The sequence below is a fragment of the Convolutriloba macropyga genome, chromosome 13, assembly GCF_964194025.1.
Source record: "Convolutriloba macropyga chromosome 13, txConMacr16.3, whole genome shotgun sequence".
Classification (NCBI taxonomy): Eukaryota; Metazoa; Xenacoelomorpha; order Acoela; family Convolutidae; genus Convolutriloba; species Convolutriloba macropyga.
Genome location: NC_134480.1, coordinates 40,188,923 through 40,212,545, shown reverse-complemented (window position 1 = coordinate 40,212,545; position 23,623 = coordinate 40,188,923). Strand labels below are relative to the sequence as shown.

General features: G+C 34.4%; 1 protein-coding gene across 1 annotated transcript in view; it reads right to left on the bottom strand.

Moving 5' to 3' along the window:
- Positions 1 to 19,061: 19,061 nt before the first annotated feature.
- LOC142351920 (uncharacterized) overlaps positions 19,062 to 23,623 on the bottom strand; it is a 6,576-nt gene continuing 2,014 nt past the window's right edge. Inside the window, exons 2-3 of the mRNA XM_075404177.1 lie at positions 22,541 to 22,838; positions 19,062 to 19,580 (exon numbers count right to left, since the gene is read on the bottom strand). Coding sequence (XP_075260292.1) covers positions 19,081 to 19,580; positions 22,541 to 22,838 — 798 coding nt within the window. The 3' untranslated portion in view covers positions 19,062 to 19,080. The remainder of the gene's footprint in view (positions 19,581 to 22,540; positions 22,839 to 23,623) is intronic.

The following is a 23,623-nucleotide window of genomic DNA, read 5'->3' as shown; positions in this document are numbered from 1 at the left end:
AAAATGTTACCCTTGCAGTATATACATGAGGTTAATCAGTGGCTGGCATCCAAAAACTACCTACATTGACGTTATGGCCAGAGAAAGACATAGAGTGAAACTAATAGGAATCAGCAACAAAGCGATTCGTATTCCTACTATTTATTTTAAAGAAAAGCATTATTTAGGCTCCGCTGGCCAGCCGGTAAAGGTCGGCTTGGACTTTTATTATTGTCTGGCTTGTAAGTTGAGCCAATTGGACCTAATGAACTCAAATAGAACAGTCATATATAATATAATGCAATAATGTCACCTTTCATATTGTTATCAGAGCTGTAAGTAGATAGAAAACCTCTTAAAAGCTGGTAGAGAAATTTCAATTGCCGGGAAAAAAATATTCGACCCGAGTTTTATGCCGCTAGCTATAAATTCACTTCAGTGCTAGGGATTTTCTGCTATAGGAGGTCCCTAAAAAGTTTGGAACCTCCGTACAAGTGCCACTTAACTATTTTTGCGGTGACATTAATTACACATTTAAAAAAGTTTAATATCACATCAAAATGTTACCCTTGCAGTATATACATGAGGTTAATCAGTGGCTGGCATCCAAAAACTACCTACATTGACGTTATGGCCAGAGAAAGACATAGAGTGAAACTAATAGGAATCAGCAACAAAGCGATTCGTATTCCTACTATTTATTTTAAAGAAAAGCATTATTTAGGCTCCGCTGGCCAGCCGGTAAAGGTCGGCTTGGACTTTTATTATTGTCTGGCTTGTAAGTTGAGCCAATTGGACCTAATGAACTCAAATAGAACAGTCATATATAATATAATGCAATAATGTCACCTTTCATATTGTTATCAGAGCTGTAAGTAGATAGAAAACCTCTTAAAAGCTGGTAGAGAAATTTCAATTGTCGGGAAAAAAATATTCGACCCGAGTTTTATGCCGCTAGCTATAAGTTCACTTCAGTGCTAGGGATTTTCTGCTATAGGAGGTCCCTAAAAAGTTTGGAACCTCCGTACAAGTGCCACTTAACAACTTTTGCGGTGACATTAATTACACATTTAAAAAAGTTTAATATCACATCAAAATGTTACCCTTGCAGTATATACATGAGGTTAATGTGTGGCGGGCATCCAAATACTACCTACATTGACATTATGGCCAGAGAAAGACATAGATTGAAACTAATAGGAATCAGCAACAAAGCAATTCGTATTCCTACTATTTATTTTAAAGAAAAGCATTATTTAGGCTCCGCTGGCCAGCCGGTAAAGGTCGGCATGGACTTTTATTATTGTCTGGCATGTAAGTTGAGCCACTTGGACCTAATAAACTCAAATAAAACAGTCATATATAATATAATGCAACAAGGTCAACTTTCATATTGTTATCAGAGCTGTAAGTAGATAGAAAACCTCTTAAAAGCTGGTAGAGAAATTTCAATTGTCGGGAAAAAAATTTTCGACCCCAGTTTTATGCTGCTAGCTATAAATTCACTTCAGTGCTAGGTCTGCTCTGCTATAGGAGGTCCCTAAAAGTTTGGAACCTCCATAAAAGTGCCTTTTAACAATTTTTGCGGTGACATTATTTACACATTTAAAAACGTTTAATATCACATCAAAAATGTTACCATTGCGGTATATACATGATGTTAACGTGCGGCTGGCCTCCAATTACTACCTACATTGAGGTTTTGGCCAGAGAAAGATATAGAGTCAAACTATTAGGAGTCAGCAACAAAGCAATTCATATTCCTACTATTTATTTTTAAGAAAAGCAACATTTAGGCTCCGCTGGCCAGCCGGTATAAGTCGGCATGGACTTTTATTATTGTCTGGCATGTAAGTTGAGCCAATTGGACCATATGAACTCAAATAAAACGGTCATATATTATATAATGCAAAAATGTCACCTTTCATAATGTTATCAGAGCTGTAAGTAGATAGAAAACCTATTAAAAGCTGGTAGAGAAATTTCAATTGTAGGGAAAAAAATTTCGACCCCAGTTTTATGCGCCTAGCTATAAGTTCCTTTCAGTACTAAGGCCCTTCTGCTATAGGAGGTCCCTAAAAAAGTTTGAATTCTTCATAAAAGTGCCACTTAACATTTTTTGCGGCGCCATTATTTAAACATTTAAAAACGTTTAACATCACATCAAAAAAATGTTACCATTACAGTATATACATGATGTTAACGTGTGACTGGCCTCCAAATACTACCTTTTTTGATGTTTTGGCCAGAAAAAGACATAGAGTCAAACTAATAGGAATCAGCAAGAAAGCAATTCATATTCCTACTATTTACTTTTAAGAAAGCAACATTTAGGCTCCGCTGGTCAGCCGGTAAAGGTCGGCATGGACTTTTATTATTGTCTGGCATGTAAGTTGAGCCAATTGGACCTAACGAATTCTATTAAAAGAGTCATATATAAAATAATGCAAAAATGTCACCTTTCATAATGTTATCAGAGCTGTAAGTAGATAGAAAACCTCTTAAGAGATGGTAGAGAAATTTCATTTACAGGGTAAAAATTTTTGACCCCAGTTTTATGCGCCTAGCTATAAGTTCCTTTCAGCACTAAGGCCTTTTTGCCACAAGAGGTCCCTAAAAAGTTTGCAACCTTCATAAAATTGCCACATAACAATTTTTGCGGCGCTATTATTTACACATTTAAAAACGTTTAATATCACATCAAAATTGTTACCACTGCAGTATATACATAATGTTAACGTGTGAATGGCCTCCAAATACTACCTATATTGAGGTTTTGGCCAGAGAAAGACATAGAGTCAAACTAATAGGAATCAGCAACAAAGCAATTCATATTCCTATAATTTATTTTTAAGAAAAGCAAAATTTAGGCTCCGCTGGCCAGCCGGTAAAGGTCGGCATGGACTTTTATTATTGTCTGGCATGTAAGATGAGCCCATTGGACTTAATGAACTCAAATAAAACAGTCATATATAATATAATGCAAAAATATCTCCTTTCATAATGTTATCAGAGCTGTAAGTAGATAGAAAACCTCTTAACAGGTGGTAGAGAAATGTCAGTTGTCGGAAAAATACTTATCGAACCCAGTTTTACGCTCCTAGCTACAGTTTTACATCAGTTCTAAGGCCATTCCGCTATAGGAGGTCCCTAAAAAAGTTTGGAACTTTCATAAGGGTGCCTCTTAACAATTTTTGCGGCGCCATTTTTTACACATTTAAAAACGTTTAATATCACATCAAAAATGTTACCATTGCAGTATATACATGATGTTAATGTGTGGTTGGCCTCCAATTACTACCTGCATTGAGGTGTAGGCCAGAGAAAGACATAGAGTCAAACTAATAGGAATCAACAACAAAGCAATTCATATTCCTACTCTTTATGTTTAAGAAAAGCATATCGGTACAGCTGCAAAACTAAAATGCAAAAAAGTTTTTGTGAAATAACCATTCCAAGAGGTGACCATGTTATTATGAAAGCACGAAGTGTATAATTTATTGGTTTTCAAACGTTTTCGACGCATTTTTTAAGATAATTTCTACTAAAAACTGAGTTTTTTGGAAAAAATATGACCATGTCCAATGATGTTTATTCTAGTTATTCATCAACTACTGATTTAAATTGGCTCAAAATAGTCTGAATAGCTGGATATTTAGTTCATCTTTATTGCAGAAAAATATTTTCATGGTAAATATTGAGTAGATTGTAACAATTTGGCTTGAAACTGGAAGAAAATTTAACCTTACATATTACCTCATTGAACAGATTTATTGATATTTTCACGATTACCGTATCAATTGGTATGTTCGTAGGATTGTTATCTTGCTCAATTCATGTACTTTGTGATAATAATTAGATACCAAACTTAAACAAAAAGTTTTGTGTTCAAAAACGCAAACACTCGGACTTTTTTACTGCTTTTTCTGTGCATTTCGGTACAACCTGCAAAAACGATTGTTTTGGAGTTATAGAAACTGAAATTTCGCATGACAAAACTTTCTGAATGTCAGCCATGATATGCTCAAAGCAAGAGGTCAACCATTTTTTGGTCAACCAGCCGTTTGAGACATGCATTTTTATATAATTTCAACTGAGATGGGATAATTTTAAAAAAAATTTTACTACGTTTAAAGTTGTTTTCATTAATTTCTCAATAACTACAGAACCAAAATTTGCTCAACATAAGCGCAGTTGCTTGGTATTAAGCACCTCGTTACTGCTGATAAATGTTCTCATGACAATTGGACAGCGGTTTGTAGTATTTTGGGGGTAAACTAGAGAATTACTCCAAAACCTCGAAATTCATGATGGTCGAAATTTCGGTGTTGTAAAACAGCTGTACTGGATGTTTTTAATGGTTAATTAAGTTACAATAACATGTCCTGAATGCACCCATATCATTTTTCAGTGCGTTCCCCGACAGGAAAACACCAAATTTCGTCTCTGTAGCTCTGTAACTGCCCAAATTGAGGTGTTTGGTACCAAAGGTGCTTTTTGAAATTTTTCGGGCAAGAATGGTCCAAAAATTATGTTCTATAGCTTTTTTTACTCCTTGTTATACGTAGAAACTAGATATTAGGTGCTCCATATAGGTTTTTAGTGGTCTTGGTGGTGCATTTTGCCTCTGCAGGTGGTGCACCCCCCTTGAGGTCTTGGGGGGTACCAAACGTGCATTTTGAAATTTTTCGTGCATGGATGGTCCAAAAGTGATGTACTGTGGCTTGTTTTACTCCATGTTAAATGTAGAAACTATTAATTAGGTGTTGCATATAGGTTTTCAGCGGTCTTGGTGGTGCATTTTGCCTCTGCAGGTGGTGCACCCCCCTTGAGGTCTTGGGGGGTACCAAACGTGCATTTTGAAATTTTTCGTGCATGGATGGTCCAAAAGTGATGTACTATGGCTTGTTTTACTCCTTGTTGTATGTAGAAACTAATAATTAGGTGCTGCATATAGGTTTTCAGCGGTCTTGGTGGTGCATCTTGCCTCTGCAGGTGGTGCACCCCCCCTTGAGGTCTTGAGGGGTACCAAACGTGCATTTTGAAATTTTTCGTGCATGGATGGTCCAAAAGTGATGTACTGTGGCTTGTTTTACTCCTTGTTATATGTAGAAACTAATAACTAGGTGCTGCATATAGGTTTTCAGCGGTCTTGGTGGTGCATTTTGCCTCTGCAGGTGGTGCAACCCCCCTTGAGGTCTTGGGGGTACCAAACGTGCATTTTGAAATTTTTCGTGCATGGATGGTCCAAAAATGATTTACTATGGCTTGTTTTACTCCTTGTTATATGTAAAAACTAATAACTAGGTGCTGCATATGGGTTTTCAGCGGTCTTGGTGGTGCATTTTGCCTCTGCAGGTGGTGCAACCCCCCTTGAGGTCTGGGGGGGTACCAAACGTGCATTTTGAATTTTTTCGTGCAAGGATGGTCCAAAAGTGATGTACTATAGCTTGTTTTACTACTTGTTTTATGTAGAAACTAATAACTAGGTGCTGCATATAGGTTTCGATTGGTTAGTATTTTAGAAGTTATTAACGATTTTCGATCTCAAACCTTCGAAAATGACCACATGCTCACTGCTCGATCTTTAACTTTTCTGTAATCAGAGTGTTTATGTTGATAACCGGTTAATATGAGTTGCGATATCATTGCACAAAACTTTTAAGACTATGTTGAATGCTTTTGATGCACCCTTCGGGAAACTATAAACGAACTAGCGTTTGGTGCCAATTGAAAACAGGGCATAGCGACTGAATGCTCGGTTACTTTTCATCGGTTCAAGGAGTTGTCCAAATCAAACCAAACTTGGTATGTAGTATCGCCTGTGTAGTTCGAGCATAGGAAAAATAGAATTTTTGGTATAGCTTACCTAGGACAAAAGTTAGTTTTTCATACGGAAATTTGCGTATTTCTCGAATAAGGAATTTTAAAAATAGGTCTTTTTCATCGGGTCAAGGAGTTGTTCAAATCAAACCAAACTTGGTATGTAGTAAACCCAGGGTAGGTAGACTCTAAGACAAAACGATAATTTGGTTTAGCTTGTCTAGGAAGGAAGTTAGTTTTTCGTACGGATATTTGCGATTATTTCAAATAAGCAATTTTAAAAAATAGTTAAATTTTATCGGATCTTAGAGTTGTTTAAAGTGAACCAAATTGATATTCCAGACTACCAAAACTATTTAAGTTGTATTGCCCAAAAAATGGTCCGCCTAACTTCCATAGAAAAAAGATCGTATTTCAATCGGAAATATCGACTTTTTCGCTTTTTCTATTTTCAAAAATATAGAAATTTTATTGGGTCAAGGAGTTGTCCAAAGTGAACCAAACTTGGTATGGAGAATCCCCAGGGTAGGTACACTCTAAGACAAAAAATGTTTTTGGTATAGCTTGCCTAGGAAGGAAGTTGGTTTTTCGTACGTTAATTTCCGATTAATTCGAATTAATTTTAAATAATTTTAAAAAATATTTAAATTTTATCGGGTCAAAGAGTTGTTCAAATCAAACCAAACCTGGTATGGAGTATCCCCAGGGTAGATAAACTCCGAGACAAAAAGAGATTCTGGTATAGCTTGCCTAGAAAAAAAGTGAGTATATCATACGGTACTTTTTGAATTTCTCGAAAAAGGAATTTTAAAAATAGGTCTTTTTTATCGGATCAAAAAGTTGTTCAAATCAAACCAAACTTGGTATGGAGAATCCCCAGGGTAGGTAGACTCCGAGACAAAAAAATTTTTGGAATAGCTTGCCTAGGAAGCAAATTAGTTTTTCGTACGTAAGTTTTGACTTATTCGCTTATTCTATTTTCAAAAATAAAGAAATTTCATCGGGTCAAGGAGTTGTTCAAATCAAGCCAAACTCGGTATGGAGAATCCCATAGGTACCTAAAGTGTAAAACAAAAAGAATTTTTGCTATAGCTTGCCTAGGAAAAAAGTTAGTTTTTCATACGGAAAGTTGCAATTATTTCGTTTAAATTGCAATTATTGAATTTTAAAAATAGGTCTATTTCGTCGGGTCAAGGAGTTGTGCAAATGGAACCAAACTGGGCATGGGGTATCCCCTGTATATATAGAGTCTGCAACAAAAAGATTTTCTGCTATAGCTTGCCTAGGAAAAAAGTTGGTTTTTCATACGGAAATTTTGACTTATTCGCTTATTCTATTCTCAAAAATATAGAAATTTCATCGGGTCAAGGAGTTGTTCAAATCAAACCAAACTCGGTATGGAGAATCCCATAGGTACCTAGAGGGTAAACCAAAAAAGATTTTTGGTATAGCTTGCCTAGAAAAGAAGTGAGTATATCATACGGAACTTTTTGAATTTCTCGAAAAAGGTTTTTTAAAAATAGGTCTTTTTTATCGGATCAAAAAGTTGTTCAAATCAAACCAAACATGGTATGGAGAATCCCCAGGGTAGGTAGACTCTGAGACAAAACGAGTTTTTGGTTTAGCTTGCCTAGGAAGCAAGTTAGTTTTTCGTACGTTAATTTCCGATTAATTCGAATAATTAATTTTTAATAATTTTAAAAAATAGTTAAATTTTATCGGGTCAAGGAGTTGTTCAAATCAAACCAAACTTGGTATGAAGTATCTCCTGTGTTGTTAGGGCATAGGAAAAAAGGAATGGTTGTTATAGCTTGCCTAGGAAAAAAGTTAGGTTTTATTACGGAAACTTGCGATTATTTCGAATAGTTAATTTTAAGTAATTTTGAAAATAGGTCTTTTTGATTAGGTCATAGAGTTGTCCAAATTGAACCAAACTTGGTATGGAGTATCTTCTGTATAGTTATAGTGTTAAACGAAAAGAATTTTTGGTATAGCTTGTCTAGCAAAATAGTTAGTTCTGCATACGGAATTTTGCGAGTTTTTCATACGGAATTTTGCGAAGTTATTAACGATTTTCGATCTCGAACCTCCGAAAAAGACCACATGCTCACTGCTCGATCTTTAACTTTTCTGTAATCAGAGTGTTTATTTTGATAACCGGTTAATATGAGTTGCGATATCATTGCACAAAACTTTTAAGTCTATGTTGAATGCTTTTGATGCACACTTCGGGAAACTATAAACGAACTAGCGTTTGGTGCCAATTGAAAACAGGGCATAGCGACTGAATGCTCGATTACTTTTCATCGGTTCAAGGAGTTGTGCAAATCGAACCAAACTTGGTATGTAGTATCGCCTGTGTAGTTAGAGCATAGGAAAAAAGGAATTTTTTGTATAGCTTACCTAGGACAAAAGTTAGTTTTTCATACGGAAATTTGCGTATTTCTCGAATAAGGAATTTTAAAAATAGGTCTATTTCATCGGGTCAAGGAGTTGTTCAAATCAAACCAAACTTGGTATGTAGTAATCCCAGGGTAGGTAGACTCTAAGACAAAACGATATTTTGGTTTAGCTTGCCTAGGAAGGAAGTTAGTTTTTCCTACGGATATTTGCGATTATTTCAAATAAGCAATTTTAAAAAATAGTTAAATTTTATCGGATCTTAGAGTTGTTTAAAGTGAACCAAATTGATATCCCGGGCTACCAGTACTATTTAGGTTGTAATACAAAAAGAATGGTCCGCCTAACTTTCATTAAAAAAACTTCGTATTTCAAATGGAAATATCGGCTTTTTCGCTTATTATATTTTAAAAATTAGTTAAATTTTATCGGATCTTAGAGTTGTTGAAAGTGAACCAAATTGATATTCCAGACTACCAAAACTATATAAGTTGTAATGCCCAAAAAATGGTCCGCCTAACTTCCATAGAAAAAAGTTCGTATTTCAATCGGAAATATCGACTTTTTCGCTTTTTCTATTTTCAAAAATATAGAAATTTTATTGGGTCAAGGAGTTGTCCAAACTTGGTATGGAGAATCCCCAGGGTAGGTACACTCTAAGACAAAAAAAGTTTTTGGTATAGCTTGCCTAGGAAGGAAGTTGGTTTTTCGTACGTTAATTTCCGATTAATTCGAATAATTAATTTTAAATAATTTTAAAAAATATTTAAATTTTATCGGGTCAAGGAGTTGTTCAAATCAAACCAAACTTGGTATGGAGTATCCTCAGGGTAAGTAGACTCCGAGACAAAAAGAATTTCTGGTATAGCTTGCCTAGAAAAAAAATGAGTATATCATACGGTACTTTTTGAATTTCTCGAAAAAGGAATTTTAAAAATAGGTCTTTTTTATCGGATCAAAAAGTTGTTCAAATCAAACCAAACTTGGTATGGAGAATCCCCAGGGTAGGTAGACTCTGAGACAAAACGAGTTTTTGGTTTAGCTTGCCTAGGAAGCAAGTTAGTTTTTCGTACGTTAATTTCCGATTAATTCGAATAAATAATTTTTAATAATTTTAAAAAATAGTTAAATTTTATCGGGTCAAGGAGTTGTTCAAATCAAACCAAACTTGGTATGAAGTATCTCCTGTGTTGTTAGGGCATAGGAAAAAAGGAATGGTTGTTATAGCTTGCCTAGGAAAAAAGTTAGGTTTTATTACGGAAACTTGCGATTATTTCGAATAGTTAATTTTAAGTAATTTTGAAAATAGGTCTTTTTGATTAGGTCATAGAGTTGTCCAAATTGAACCAAACTTGGTATGGAGTATCTTCTGTATAGTTATAGTGTTAAACGAAAAGAATTTTTGGTATAGCTTGTCTAGCAAAATAGTTAGTTCTTCATACGGAATTTTGCGAGTTTTTCATACGGAATTTTGCGAAGTTATTAACGATTTTCGATCTCGAACCTCCGAAAAAGACCACATGCTCACTGCTCGATCTTTAACTTTTCTGTAATCAGAGTGTTTATTTTGATAACCGGTTAATATGAGTTGCGATATCATTGCACAAAACTTTTAAGTCTATGTTGAATGCTTTTGATGCACCCTTCGGGAAACTATAAACGAACTAGCGTTTGGTGCCAATTGAAAACAGGACATAGCGACTGAATGCTCGATTACTTTTCATCGGTTCAAGGAGTTGTGCAAATCGAACCAAACTTGGTATGTAGTATCGCCTGTGTAGTTAGAGCATAGGAAAAAAGGAATTTTTGGTATAGCTTACCTAGGACAAAAGTTAGTTTTTCATACGGAAATTTGCGTATTTCTCGAATAAGGAATTTTAAAAATAGGTCTATTTCATCGGGTCAAGGAGTTGTTCAAATCAAACCAAACTTGGTATATAGTAATCCCAGGGTAGGTAGACTCTAAGACAAAACGATATTTTGGTTTAGCTTGCCTAGGAAGGAAGTTAGTTTTTCGTACGGATATTTGGGATTATTTCAAATAAGCAATTTTAAAAAATAGTTAAATTTTATCGGATCTTAGAGTTGCTTAAAGTGAACCAAATTGATATCCCGGGCTACCAGTACTATTTAGGTTGTAATACAAAAAGAATGGTCCGCCTAACTTTCATAAAAAAAACTTCGTATTTCAAATGGAAATATCGGCTTTTTCGCTTATTATATTTTAAAAATTAGTTAAATTTTATCGGATCTTAGAGTTGTTGAAAGTGAACCAAATTGATATTCCAGACTACCAAAACTATATAAGTTGTAATGCCCAAAAAATGGTCCGCCTAACTTCCATAGAAAAAAGTTCGTATTTCAATCGGAAATATCGACTTTTTCGCTTTTTCTATTTTCAAAAATATAGAAATTTTATTGGGTCAAGGAGTTGTCCAAACTTGGTATGGAGAATCCCCAGGGTAGGTACACTCTAAGACAAAAAAAGTTTTTGGTATAGCTTGCCTAGGAAGGAAGTTGGTTTTTCGTACGTTAATTTCCGATTAATTCGAATAATTAATTTTAAATAATTTTAAAAAATATTTAAATTTTATCGGGTCAAAGAGTTGTTCAAATCAAACCAAACTTGGTATGGAGTATCCTCAGGGTAAGTAGACTCCGAGACAAAAAGAATTTCTGGTATAGCTTGCCTAGAAAAAAAATGAGTATATCATACGGTACTTTTTGAATTTCTCGAAAAAGGAATTTTAAAAATAGGTCTTTTTTATCGGATCAAAAAGTTGTTCAAATCAAACCAAACTTGGTATGGAGAATCCCCAGGGTAGGTAGACTCTGAGACAAAACGAATTTTTGTAATAGCTTGCCTAGGAAGCAAGTTAGTTTTTCGTACGTAAGTTTTGACTTATTCGCTTATTCTATTTTCAAAAATAAAGAAATTTCATCGGGTCAAGGAGTTGTTCAACTCAAACCAAACTCGGTATGGAGAATCCCATAGGTACCTAGAGTGTAAAACAAAACGAATTTTTTCTATAGCTTGCCTAGGAAAAAGGTTAGTTTTTCATACGGAAAGTTGCAATTATTTCGTTTAAATTGCAATTATTGAATTTTAAAAATAGGTCTATTTCGTCGGGTCAAGGAGTTGTGCAAATGGAACCAAACTTGGTATGGTGTATCCCCTGTATGTATAGAGTCTGAAACAAAAAGATTTTTTGCTATAGCTTGCCTAGGAAAAAAGTTGGTTTTTCATACGGAAATTTTGACTTATTCGCTTATTCTATTCTCAAAAATATAGAAATTTCATCGGGTCAAGGAGTTGTTCAAATCAAACCAAACTCGGTATGGAGAATCCCATAGGTACCTAGAGGGTAAACCAAAAAAGATTTTTGGTATAGCTTGCCTAGAAAAGAAGTGAGTATATCATACGAACTTTTTGAATTTCTCGAAAAAGGAATTTTAAAAATAGGTCTTTTTTATCGGATCAAAAAGTTGTTCAAATCAAACCAAACTTGGTATGGAGACACCCCAGGGTAGGTAGACTCTGAGACAAAACGAGTTTTTGGTATAGCTTGCCTAGGAAGCAAGTTAGTTTTTCGTACGTTTTTTTCCGATTAATTCGAATAATTAATTTTTAATAATTTTATAAAATAGTTAAATTTTATCGGGTCAAGGAGTTGTTCAAATCAAACCAAACTTGGTATGGAGTATTTCCTGTGTAGTTAGGGCATAGGAAAAAAGGAATGGTTGTTATAGCTTGCCTAGGAAAAAAGTTAGGTTTTATTACGGAAACTTGCGATTATTTCGAATAGTTAATTTTAAGTAATTTTGAAAATAGGTCTTTTTGATTAGGTTATAGAGTTGTCCAAATTGAACCAAACTTGGTATGGAGTATCCCCTGTAAAGATATAGTGTTAAACAAAAAGAATTTTTGGTATAGCTTGTCTAGCAAAATAGTTAGTTTTTCATACGGAATTTTGCGAATTTCGCGATTAGCGAATTTTAAAAATATGCCTTTCTTATCGGATCAAGGAGTTGTTCAAAATGAACCAAATTGATATCCCAGACTACCCGTACTGTTTAGGTTGTAATGCTAAAAGAATGGTCCGCCTAACTTTCCTAGAAAAAATTTTCGTATTTCAATCGGAAATATCGACTTATTCGCTTATTCTTTTTTCAAAAATATAGAAATTTTATCGGGTCAAGGAGTTGTTCAAATCGAACCATACTCGGTATGGAGTATCCCCTGTGTAGGTAGAGCATAGGAGTAAAAAACTTTTTGGTATAGCATACCTTGGAAAAAAGTTAGTTTTTCATACGGAAATTTGCGAATTTCGCGATTAGCGAATTTTAAAAAAAGGCCTTTTTTATCGGATCAAGGAGTTGTTCACAATGAACCATATTGATATCCCAGACTACCCGCACTATTTAGGTTGTAATGCTAAAAGAATGGTCCGCCTAACTTTCCTAGAAAAAATTTTCGTATTTCAATCGGAAATATCGACTTATTCGCTTATTCTTTTTTCAAAAATATAGAAATTTTATCGGGTCAAGGAGTTGTTCAAATCGAACCATACTCGGTATGGAGTATCCCCTGTGTAGGTAGAGCATAGGAGTAAAAAACTTTTTGGTATAGCATGCCTTGGAAAAAAGTTAGTTTTTCATACGGAAATTTGCGAATTTCGCGATTAGCGAATTTTAAAAATAGGCCTTTTTTATCGGATCAAGGAGTTGTTCAAAATGAACCAAATTGATATCCCAGACTACCCGTACTATTTATGTTGTAATGCTAAAAGAATGGTCCGCCTAACTTTCTTAGAAAAAATTTCGTATTTCAATCGGAAATATCGACTTAATCGCTTATTAAAAAAATGATTTTTCAAATAGGAAAAAAATCGGTTTCTTCTTAGGTGCCCCTTTCCCTGTGCCCTTAGGGGGTTTTTCCCATTATGTTGTCTGTCTTCCTTGCCTTTATATTTTATGGTGCTACATTTTGTTGTTTTGGTGCTATATTTTTGGTTTTTTTTAGGTTCTGGCTTATCCGGAACCTGTTTGTGTCTTTTTAGCTATCAGAGCCTCTGTTTTTTTCTTGGGCTGCAAAGGAAAACTCGCCTAAAGTGCGGAGAGTTTTTCTTGCAGTTCGAGATAGTAAGAGGTATCACGAAAAAACCTGGACACATTCATCATATTTCTTAAAAAAGGTTTATAAAAAAGATGTAAAAAAGTGTATGGTGCAGACTTTAGCTCGCCTATGATAAAGTTTCTAGCTCGTCTGTGTTGCAGAAGTGGTGCGTCTATGGGACAGTTTTTGGCTCGTCTATGCTGCAGGATTGGTGCGTCTATGGGGCAGTTTTTGGCTCGTCTATGGGGCAGACTTTGGCTCGACCGTAAGTACTTGGTGCGTTTATGTTGCTCGTTCAAAAAAATTCCTCGCCTGTGTATGTTTGAACGCACCATACCCCCTGTGTGCGTTCAAAAACAGTCTGCGTCATAAACGAGCACAAACGATAACCTCGACCCTGGGGTGGTCATAAATTTGAACAAGTTTAGATATGCAGCTGCTGAGCTAAACAAATTTTTCATTTCTCCCATATGTCTGATACAGAATCCAGAATTTTCTTGAAAAGAAATATTTTAATCATTCTGTTTTGTTCAGAAAATTTTCATATCTGTTTTTTTCTTGTGTTCTGTATATTATAATGCCGTATTCAGTAACTGGGTTATCGTAGGAAACAAAAATAAGCCGAATTTTTGTTGGGTAAGCAATTTATGCAGTTTGTAAAAGAAACCGCAGAATTGCACAAACCTTATCTCTGTAATGTTTTTTTCTTTGAAACGTTAGTGATTTTGCGTTTTTCGTTTCTCCTTCTTCTGGAACATATCGCTTTTGTTCAAATCAACCGGCGTTTTTAAACGAATTCTTTTTTTCCCGTTTTTTTCTGCATTCAAAAAGTTTTTATTATTAATCACTAAATGGGACCTCAATTGAAATGTGCTGATGGCTGATTATGTTTATCTGTGGATTGTTGTTTACTTTGCGATTTTTTGTGTATTACTGAGACTTTTTTGAAGTTTCACAACACACATCTCAAAATATTCTCAACTCTAGTTATTCAATCTTGCTATGAACAGCATTCTTTAATTGAAACCTGCAACGCAAATAATCTGCTCGGTAGGAGTAGGAAAATTTCAAACTGACTGAGCCGGCTAAAGGAAAGCGAGGTCCTACCTGTCGCTATCGCTGCAATAGAAAAAGAAGGAAATCGTAGAAAGATTAGTGAACAGCGACTAAACACCAGAGCGATAGGCAAAAACTTTTGTTTCGAAGAGTTCCATCTGAAGAACTGCCTCTTTTTTTAAATAAAACAGCAAATGTCTTCAGGACTTGATCATTGTATGTCTATCAAAAAACACTTTTGCATACAACGCATTCATCTGGAAAGTGAAACAGTTGATGGAGTCTTTGTTAATAGCCGTGTAACCCTTGCTTCCAATGGAAAAAATTAGGAAAAGTAGAAAATTTGAAAAAAAGTATAATTTCTCTTTCTCGTCTCGATTGATCACCGAACACAAAATGGTATAAAAGTAGCAGAAACATCTTACTTTTAGCTAACTCTCCGCCGCAGTTTACCTTATTTGTGTTAATTAAATTGAATAATTGTTCCCACACCCACTTTAGTGGGGAGGGAGGAACTATACTCAACTGGGTTTTTTCAGTCAATTTTGGCCGATCGATTTATTCATCGTAGAGAACTGTGAGTGGTATCATTGAAAAGCCAGTCCAGCGTAGAATACGGAAAAAAAGATTTTTTCGATTTTCGTTTTTTTACGGGGAGTTATCGAGGTTTAAAGTTTTGTGAACATTCGACTGTTTTTGTTCACAATTTCAGTATTTTTTGCTAAAATTTGGCACAATTTATCTAATATAAATGAAAATATGTCAACATTTCCAACGGCATTTTTGATAAAATTTTCAAAATTCAAACTTTTTTCATCAAAAATGGCACAAAATATGCTTTTTTTGGTCCACTTTGTTAAACTTTGCCAGACTTAATGACCTAGAAACCTTAAAACAGACTCCCTAATCTCAAAAAAGCGCTAGTTTCAATAAGACGCCGTATGAAAGTCTGCTGGAATTAAAACTTTGCCGTTTATTGCAGATTTAACTCGATAATTATACAAAATGCATCGTTCTTTTTTTAATATTTGGAGAAGTCCACACAACAATTGGTCTAATTCGCAAAGACTTGGAACACTTGGTCGTTTTGCTGGGTGCGCGGAAAAATCAGCGAGAGGTTTGAAAAAATAATGGATTCTTAGAATCAGAGACTTTTTGGTTTTTTCTTGATGCTGCGCTTTTTCAAAATAGTTTGCTTTTGTTTTTTTAATGTTAAATACTGACAATATTTTTTATTCACGGCTCCGTTAATGACAACTTCAATTTATGTAAATGTGAGGCCGAATGTAGATAAAGTTTGTTCTCAGAAAACCAAAGGGTTTTTATGGTTTTGAAGAAGAGTTTTAGTAAAATTCAACGGAATTCTTGTCTTTTGCCTTCAATTGATATTCTTTTGGTAGTCTTATTTTTAAGTTTAATCAGTAAAAGCTCTCAATCTCTTTCTCAGGAGTTGCAATCGAACCTTTTCTATTCATTCGGTTTTTACCTAATGTCTCTTATGTTATTGAATGTATTTGTTTTAAGGAAATTTCTGTATTTTTTATGAACTCATCAATTTTTTATATTGTTTTAGTCAACATTTGGCTTATTATCAGTAAGTAGAGGTCGCCCTTTCCTCCGCGTAGATTACAATCTAATGTTGTGGCGGATTGTTTTAACAGAAGGCTTTCTCGCTTTTGGTAATACGAGTTTTCGTACAAAATTTTCTGAATTTTGAGCATAATTTCCCATTTTTGCTGTTTTCTTTGTTTCTTTTGCAAATTATATTATTATTTAACAATCTAACTGAAAAGAGCTCTAAAACATTTGAAACTGAACATATTTTTTGTTTTCATAAAATATGGTTTGAAGGGCTGCGACACCATTCTTTGGTAGAGTTTTTAATTTTTGCCCTTTATTTTGTCTTAGTTTTTGTTGTCATATGCCAAATATTGTGTAATTAATGGTCTCAGTGGCCAACTATAGATAAACAAATGAACTTAATATCTGATATCGGTAAATAGCTAGTGGTTGTTTTGATTTTCGAACTTATACCATTTTGTTCTGGTTTTCGTTTTTTTTCGTATTTTACAATGTTGTATCATTTTCGTAAAGTAATCTCATTATTTTTCAATTTTTTCAATTGAATCAAAAAGCATTTTTTTCAATTGAATCAAACAATAATTTTCCTGTTGTTTAAACGTTTTAAATGATGTTTTCAAGGCTTAGACAATTTGTTGGAGAAGAGTTTTGTGAAGTTCAGATACTTTTCAGTTTTGTGGTTCTTTTTGATAGTCGTTATACAGAAAACGTTTATGGTGGTCAAAGGAGACGCAAATGAAGATATTATATTCTCGCGGTTAATATCTTATAAATTTAATAGCTTCAAAGCTGTGGTTTCGTAAGGTTGCTGGTGAAACTTATTAGTTCAGCTTGTATTTAATGTTATTTTATAGTCTTATGATTTAGTCTCACTAAAAACAGTCGCAATTAGTTTTCCGAATAGTTGCAAGACAAACTGTCTATTCAATTAGTTGAAATCTTTTGTTGGCTATGAATTTTGAAAATATTTGTTTTTAGTAAAAAAAAGGGATAGATTTTTGAGATCTGCCAATTTTAGATTTGTTATATTGTAGCTAAGCATCTCTATATACAATTCACATCATTTATATATTGAAATACAATTTGCTCTTCATAACGGTCTTCTTTTCCTCAAATGGTCCTTCTTTTTTGAACAATCAGTTTTTATAAAACCAAATATCGTGATTTTTGCATATTTGCCCCTTTTTGTAGGTTTTTGTTTTCTTTTCACAGTATCACAATACTGGGCGTCATTTGATTTACAGATGTTGTTACCTTCAAAAAATGCAAACAAAGTTTTTTTTTGTTTTTAGTGATCAGCTTAATATTTAATTGATTGGGGGCACACCGTTTTCGTGCATAATTTTTCTCGCAAATTTTTAGTTTTTGTCTGTACTTGCCGTTCTTTTTGTTGTCGTATGACATATCATGGATAATAAAAGACCCCAGTCGCTCTTTTTTGAGGTATAAAAAACTCTGTCAATGATTTCATTTTGTGCGTAGTATCTCTAATCAGTTCGAATTTAATTCTTTTATAAAAGCAATGTTTTAATAAACTTTGCCCCTTTTGCTCATTTCTAGTCGACTTGTTGCCAAGTCGCATTTAGGAAAAGTCCCATATTTTGTTCCAAAAAAGTGCCGGTTAATCTTCTGAGTATAAATTTAATCTGATGCCATTTTGATTTCGTTATTAGTGGTTTTCAAGAAATGGACAAAGGGTTTAGGACGTAATTAATTTTTGTAACTACTTGATTTTTATTGTCGTTTTTTCTGGTAGTCATATTATGGTAGCCACAGGTCTCATAGAACCTCTAGAGTAGATTGTTTTACTCTTTTAGTAGTTTTTTGAACGATATGTTGATATCTCTTCCTAATTTGGTAGACAATTAAGTGAAAATTGTAGATGAGCGGGGTCGGAACTTAATGTGTGAACGCACATTACCGAGCCTCCTTGTTTTATTAAATCCTGTGCTGACATCCTGATTAATTAGTTTTTAGATAGATTTACTAGAGCGAACTATCTGTCTTTTTCAGCATTTGTTCTCCAAATGTTTTTGAGATCAAGATGAGGCTCTAAAATGTTTATTCTAAGCCTAAAAGAACAAAGCCAGTTCCGTCCGTTTCTTTTCAAAATATGTATTCAAGAACCTTTCTCCTTTAAAATTATTTACGAATTGGTTGATACTTGCTTATTGATATGAGAGTATCCGTTTTGCACAGTAACGTATTGTGGTTTAACTTTAAAAGTTAGGAATTGAAATGGCATTTTACACAGCTTGCCCACCTTAGACGAAACTTTCAAAACTCACCACAACTTATAAGGTGCCGTAGAAAACTTTGTACGGCGCCCGCTAGTGCCGAAAAATGTTTTCTTTGTCACTGTAGCCAATTTTTACAGCTACCAATTTTTGAAATCTGACATTCTAATTCTAAAACGAGTCGAATTAAAATGTTTATCTCATTCAAGTTATTTTTCATTACTCTTTACCACTGGGTATTTTTTCACACCCCTGAAATTATAAAATTTGGTACGGTAACGTATACGACCGTATCGAGTATTGTAAGATTTCCAAGGTTCTTTTTTTTCAACATTTTTGTCGTTCCTGAAGTACGCCCAAATGCTATAAAAACTTGAAAAATTTAAAATGGGAAAAATTTGAAATTACAAAACTTAGTAAGAGGCGTATAAAGTTTTGGAAGTCTTCTAAGGTAGTTTTGTGATAAATAATTCTCTGAGTACCTCAAACGGTCATCAAAAATCAATTTATGACAGACCACTCTAGTGCTCTTTGAAAACCAAAAATATCACAAATAATTGGTAGTAATTGAAGAAGCCGAAAAAACACAAAAAGTGTGCTGAAAAAATCTTGCAAAATCATGTTTGTTAAACTTGGTATGGCCTTAGTTAACATTAATTTCCTTATTTGGACATTTGTTTTAAATTACAATCAATTAAATGATCTGAATTGGGGCGGAAAATAAGCGCAAATCTATTTTTTGGTCATACTGTGGTTGCCAAAAAAATTCCAGGGGTTGAAAATCTGATGAGAAGGCGAGCCCACTAGACGTTGTTGTTGACAAGGTACACTATCCAAATACAAAACTCGAGAAAAATTATAATTGAAACTCTGAATTCAATTTTGACTTCAAAAGTTTTCAAAAGTAGTTTCAGTCTTATCCTGAAGATAGGATGCTACTTTTTGGAATTGAGTTTGAAAAATTTGCTCCAATGTTTCCGCGTTATTTTTCAAGCCGATATCTTTCCCACCATTCTTTGCTTTATTGACTTTGTTGCTTTTGTTGAATCGTTCTATAACTGCCAAAATTTCCGCAGCATCAGCTAAGCTTAAAACGTTTGCCAGAACTGGCGTTAATGGCTCTGATTTTACTATTTCAGTCTTTGGAGATGCAAAATTGACAACTTTTCGTTTTTGTTCTGAAATTGATAAAATGTCTTCCGATTCTGTATCGCGTGACTGAATTTTGGTCGTAATTTTGTTCAGCACTCGTTCACCAAATGCTTGAACTTGATCAGCAGTTTCTAGATATTCATCAACGTTTTTATCTGATTTTAGTTTAGGTTTTCTTGGTGAGCATCTGTATGGACAATGTTGTTCTTCTCGGGCAACCTTGTATGTAGGTAAAGCTAAAACAGTTTAAACTCCAGGCTGATTTTTCTGTTCAATTTTAGGAATTTTTCATTACCAACGTGTTGAAGATTTTCGTTTTCATTACAATGTTGAAAAAATTACCGCTCATTTCTAACTTGATAATATAATTATACAATAATATCTCAAAAGGTGGAACCAGCCATTGCAACATAGCCAGCACAATTTTGGAATATCGTCGAAATAGAATGCGGGGCCAAGACACAGATAGAAACAGATACTGACATGCGTTGCAAAAGATATCAATGCCGCCTAAAAAACTAGGAAAAAATTTTTTCGTCGATAAAAAATGACAACTTGTTTTTTTCGATAATTTTTATTATAGCTTTTTTTTTATCAGAGAGCCCATATGAGTCTCTTTAACTTGAAACTAAGTTAAATTTAAATTTCAAACTACGAAGGCCATTTTGTTTGAGGTAAGTCTTATGTATTATCAAGCAAATGAGTTAACACTTGTATCTCGAGAGATCCACAGAAAAGAGTATCGGAACCAAGCTTACAACTTCACGGCTACAGATAATCTGTAAAGCATATCAAAGTTAGCTACTACCTCACAGTCTTGCTTAAAAAATTCCATTTTTGTTGTGTTTTTTATCAAACTAGAATAGTTAACAAAAACCATTTTCGACCACCGTGCTAGGGCTCTCATATACATCCCACTTTTGCTCTGTTTGGCTTGAACTGCCTTGTCCAAGACCGAATTTCGTCTGGCCTATACCTGTTTTGGGCCAAGAAGATTTACTTAAAATCAGCCTCTTCACATCGTTATTGTTTTTGATCCGACAACTCAATTTGCGATGGATCAGATTTTGTCACAACTAGTTTGCAGATTCCGTTTAAGTTCTTAAAATCTCAAAAATGGTTAAAAGTTCGACATCGCTTCTTCGCTATCATTTTTTCTCGACTTTTGTTTTTTTATGTAAGCTTGCATCTAGTTGATAGGCGTTAGAACGAAAGCTTTTTCTGCGAATTGGAGATCCCAAACATCAATAACTAATCGTTTTTATTCTATAATCAACGATAAACTAACAACGCTCGACGTCGTTTATGATTATCATGTTTGTATATTTTTTCTCAGTGATGTTTTTTGATCAGACGCTAAGAATTAAATTATGATTCTAGTCTGATTAATTAAAGAATCATATATGATCTGAATACTTTGAACATCGAAACATTGCTTTTGCCTGCATACGTTTGATCACCTTATACTCTCGAATTGTTTGATGTTACTTTGACGTAAGATTTTATCTCCATTTTGTCATCATTTTAGACTGTTTATAGTTTAAAATTTCATCTTGCTCTATATTCGAAATAAAGAGCCTATCAATTTTGAACCTAGAATAGAAAATTAATTTCTCAATGCTTTTGCACTTAGTAAATTTTGTTTTGCTTGACACAGATCACGATTTTATGATGTGCTTATTTTGCTCTAATTGATCTTTAGACATATTGCATTTTGTTCAAATCACCTCTCAAAACTTTCAGATTATTCTTTTTGGTGTGGGGTTATGGGTTTTTGCAAGCGGAATAAAAGGCGTTAATAACTAAGTAGAAAAATTAATTTCTCAAAATGAGAGAATAACAAAAATGATATTTTATAGTAGAATTTAGTGATTTACAGGAGAGATCTGATTATTAGACCAAGATGGTGATTTGATTTTGGGGATGAAAAAGTCTCAAAAATCAGTTGTATTATACCCATTATCAGTGCGAGAAAGTCAAGATACAAAACTTATCTTAGCACCATGATTTACAGTGGGGGTCGCAAGGGTTACCCAATATGGTTTGCTTCTGCAAATTTCCCAGAAATCAGTCGCAGGGGGTACCATAGATGGTATGCATTTACACTTTTCTAAGAATTCGTTCACATTTCCGGTGGTATCATAATCATTTAATACATGCTGGGAAGATTTTACATCAAATAATCTCACTCTAATATTAGTTATCTAGATTCACCAATTTGAACCGAATATTGATTCTAAGCACCTTTTCTTGGTGATTCATTTATATAAATTCTGTGATCAAAATCAATTTGCTCTTGTCTTTGTAATCGGGTAAGTTAACTTTCTTTCTAATTCTCACTAAGTTCAAGACTATAGTTTGATCTATATTTTAACATTTGGCAAAAGATGAAGGATTATTCGGAAGACTTTCTATCATTTATTTTCAAGTGCAACCGTATTCCAGACCTCCAGATAAAGCCATCACTTCAAAAAACTTTTTGAATATAAGGATAGAATTTCTTCGAGGCTGCAATTTTTCAAACTAGAGGGACAATTGAAGACTTAAGTTGCCACTGAATGTTACACAGAAAATAATTCGTAGCAAAGAATTCTGTTTAAACATTAGATTTGATTGTACTAGATCATTTTTTTCAAATAGTTTTTACGCTTTCGGTATTATATTCTGGCTCATAGTTTATCCTTCTTTTTCTTTTTTCTTAATATTGTTTTGACCCCTGCTCTTTATCTGACCGACCATAAGTTAAAAATTAAGTTACGAATCGACTTCTCCGTTTTATTTTTCAAGGTCAATGTTTTTCAATGTGTATATACAGGCAGGCAGTATCACTATAGATATTTGATTCAAAATGAGGAAAAACAGTGACCGAAATGCAACTGCAGTTACGATAAAAGACCAACTGCCTGCTTTCTTGTTGCCAAAATGTTATCTTGTAAGTTTTCAGAAGTTTTCACCGCAGCAACTTGCTCTCATTTAAGCACTTTGAGTGTTTCAAACAAAAATTGTGAAAGTTTTGAACTTAAATTTTGGGGAAAATTTCTGATTGTCAACTAAAGATGAAGGCAGTTGCTGCTCAAACTAGTATTTTACAAGTATATTGCAAACTAATAAGCATATAGTGCACCCTACCCCACCAAAGTGGGTCGGAAAAATAATGAGATGGGAGGCATATCCGCATAAACCAAAAGCTTGATACCTTTAATTTTTCCACTTTTCTGATTGCTACCCATGTTTGACAACCGTATGTGCTTTGTCGGGCTCATCTTGTCAGCTGAAAACAGAGACATTTCAAGAAGCGATCTTTTCTTCACATACTCATAATCAGGAAGTGACGTCATCGATGGCATTGAGGCGGAAGTGACTGCTGGTCCGGTTGATGGTGACAAGATATCCACTCTTTGTGTATCGCCGTATTGGCAGATATTGGACGAAGGTGGAAGAGCGGTGGAAATTCCGCCGTAACCAGCGCCACCACCTTCATTTGCTATCGTGTCCTGTAATAAAAATCTTTTTTAGTTCATCTTGTTTGATAGTTTTAAAGAAGATTTGGTCCGCTTGGCTGTGATTTTGCTGCTGGCGATTACTAAAGTTCAGTTTTCAAATCGGACTCGTTGACCTTTGAAGAGATGTACCTCAAGCAAATACCGCCGAAATCAGCTTCTAACCTAGTTTGATTAACACATAATTGAATTCTAATCAGACGTACTAGAGCGAAAAATGGAAAATTTGCGCCAAAGTTTAGAGGCTTTAGACGGCCTCAAGGATTGCCTGAGCAGTGTGCGGAGTGAAATGAATTTGAGTTTGATCTGCGGAGAATTTGAGCGCACTTGAATGTAATCAGGGATGATTTCGAGCTCAATTGGGTCTGATCAGAAGCATCTTTGCGCAAATATCATATAAAAATTAAAGAGCAGCATAAGCTAACAATAAAGTGCAATTTGGTCTTATAAAAAGTTGATTTTTGAGCAAACTTCATTCTGATCACTCACTCTCAATTCGAGGTTTTTTCAACCCAACAAGAGCGTAGAAAAACAATAGAGGGAAATTCTGAAAAAGATCAGCGACGTTCTTATGAGAGTTCACTATGATCTTGGACAGTGTGGTCGAAGGTCATCACAGTCCTTCGAGACAGTCTGATCCGAGGACGTTATGGCCTCATCAGTTGTCAATAAGACCCAGAGTAGTCTGATATGAAGTCGATATTGTTTGAGAGTGTCCTGCACCTTGTTTATCATGGTTTGAGACGGCTTGATTAATTTTTTTTTCCATTTGGTACACC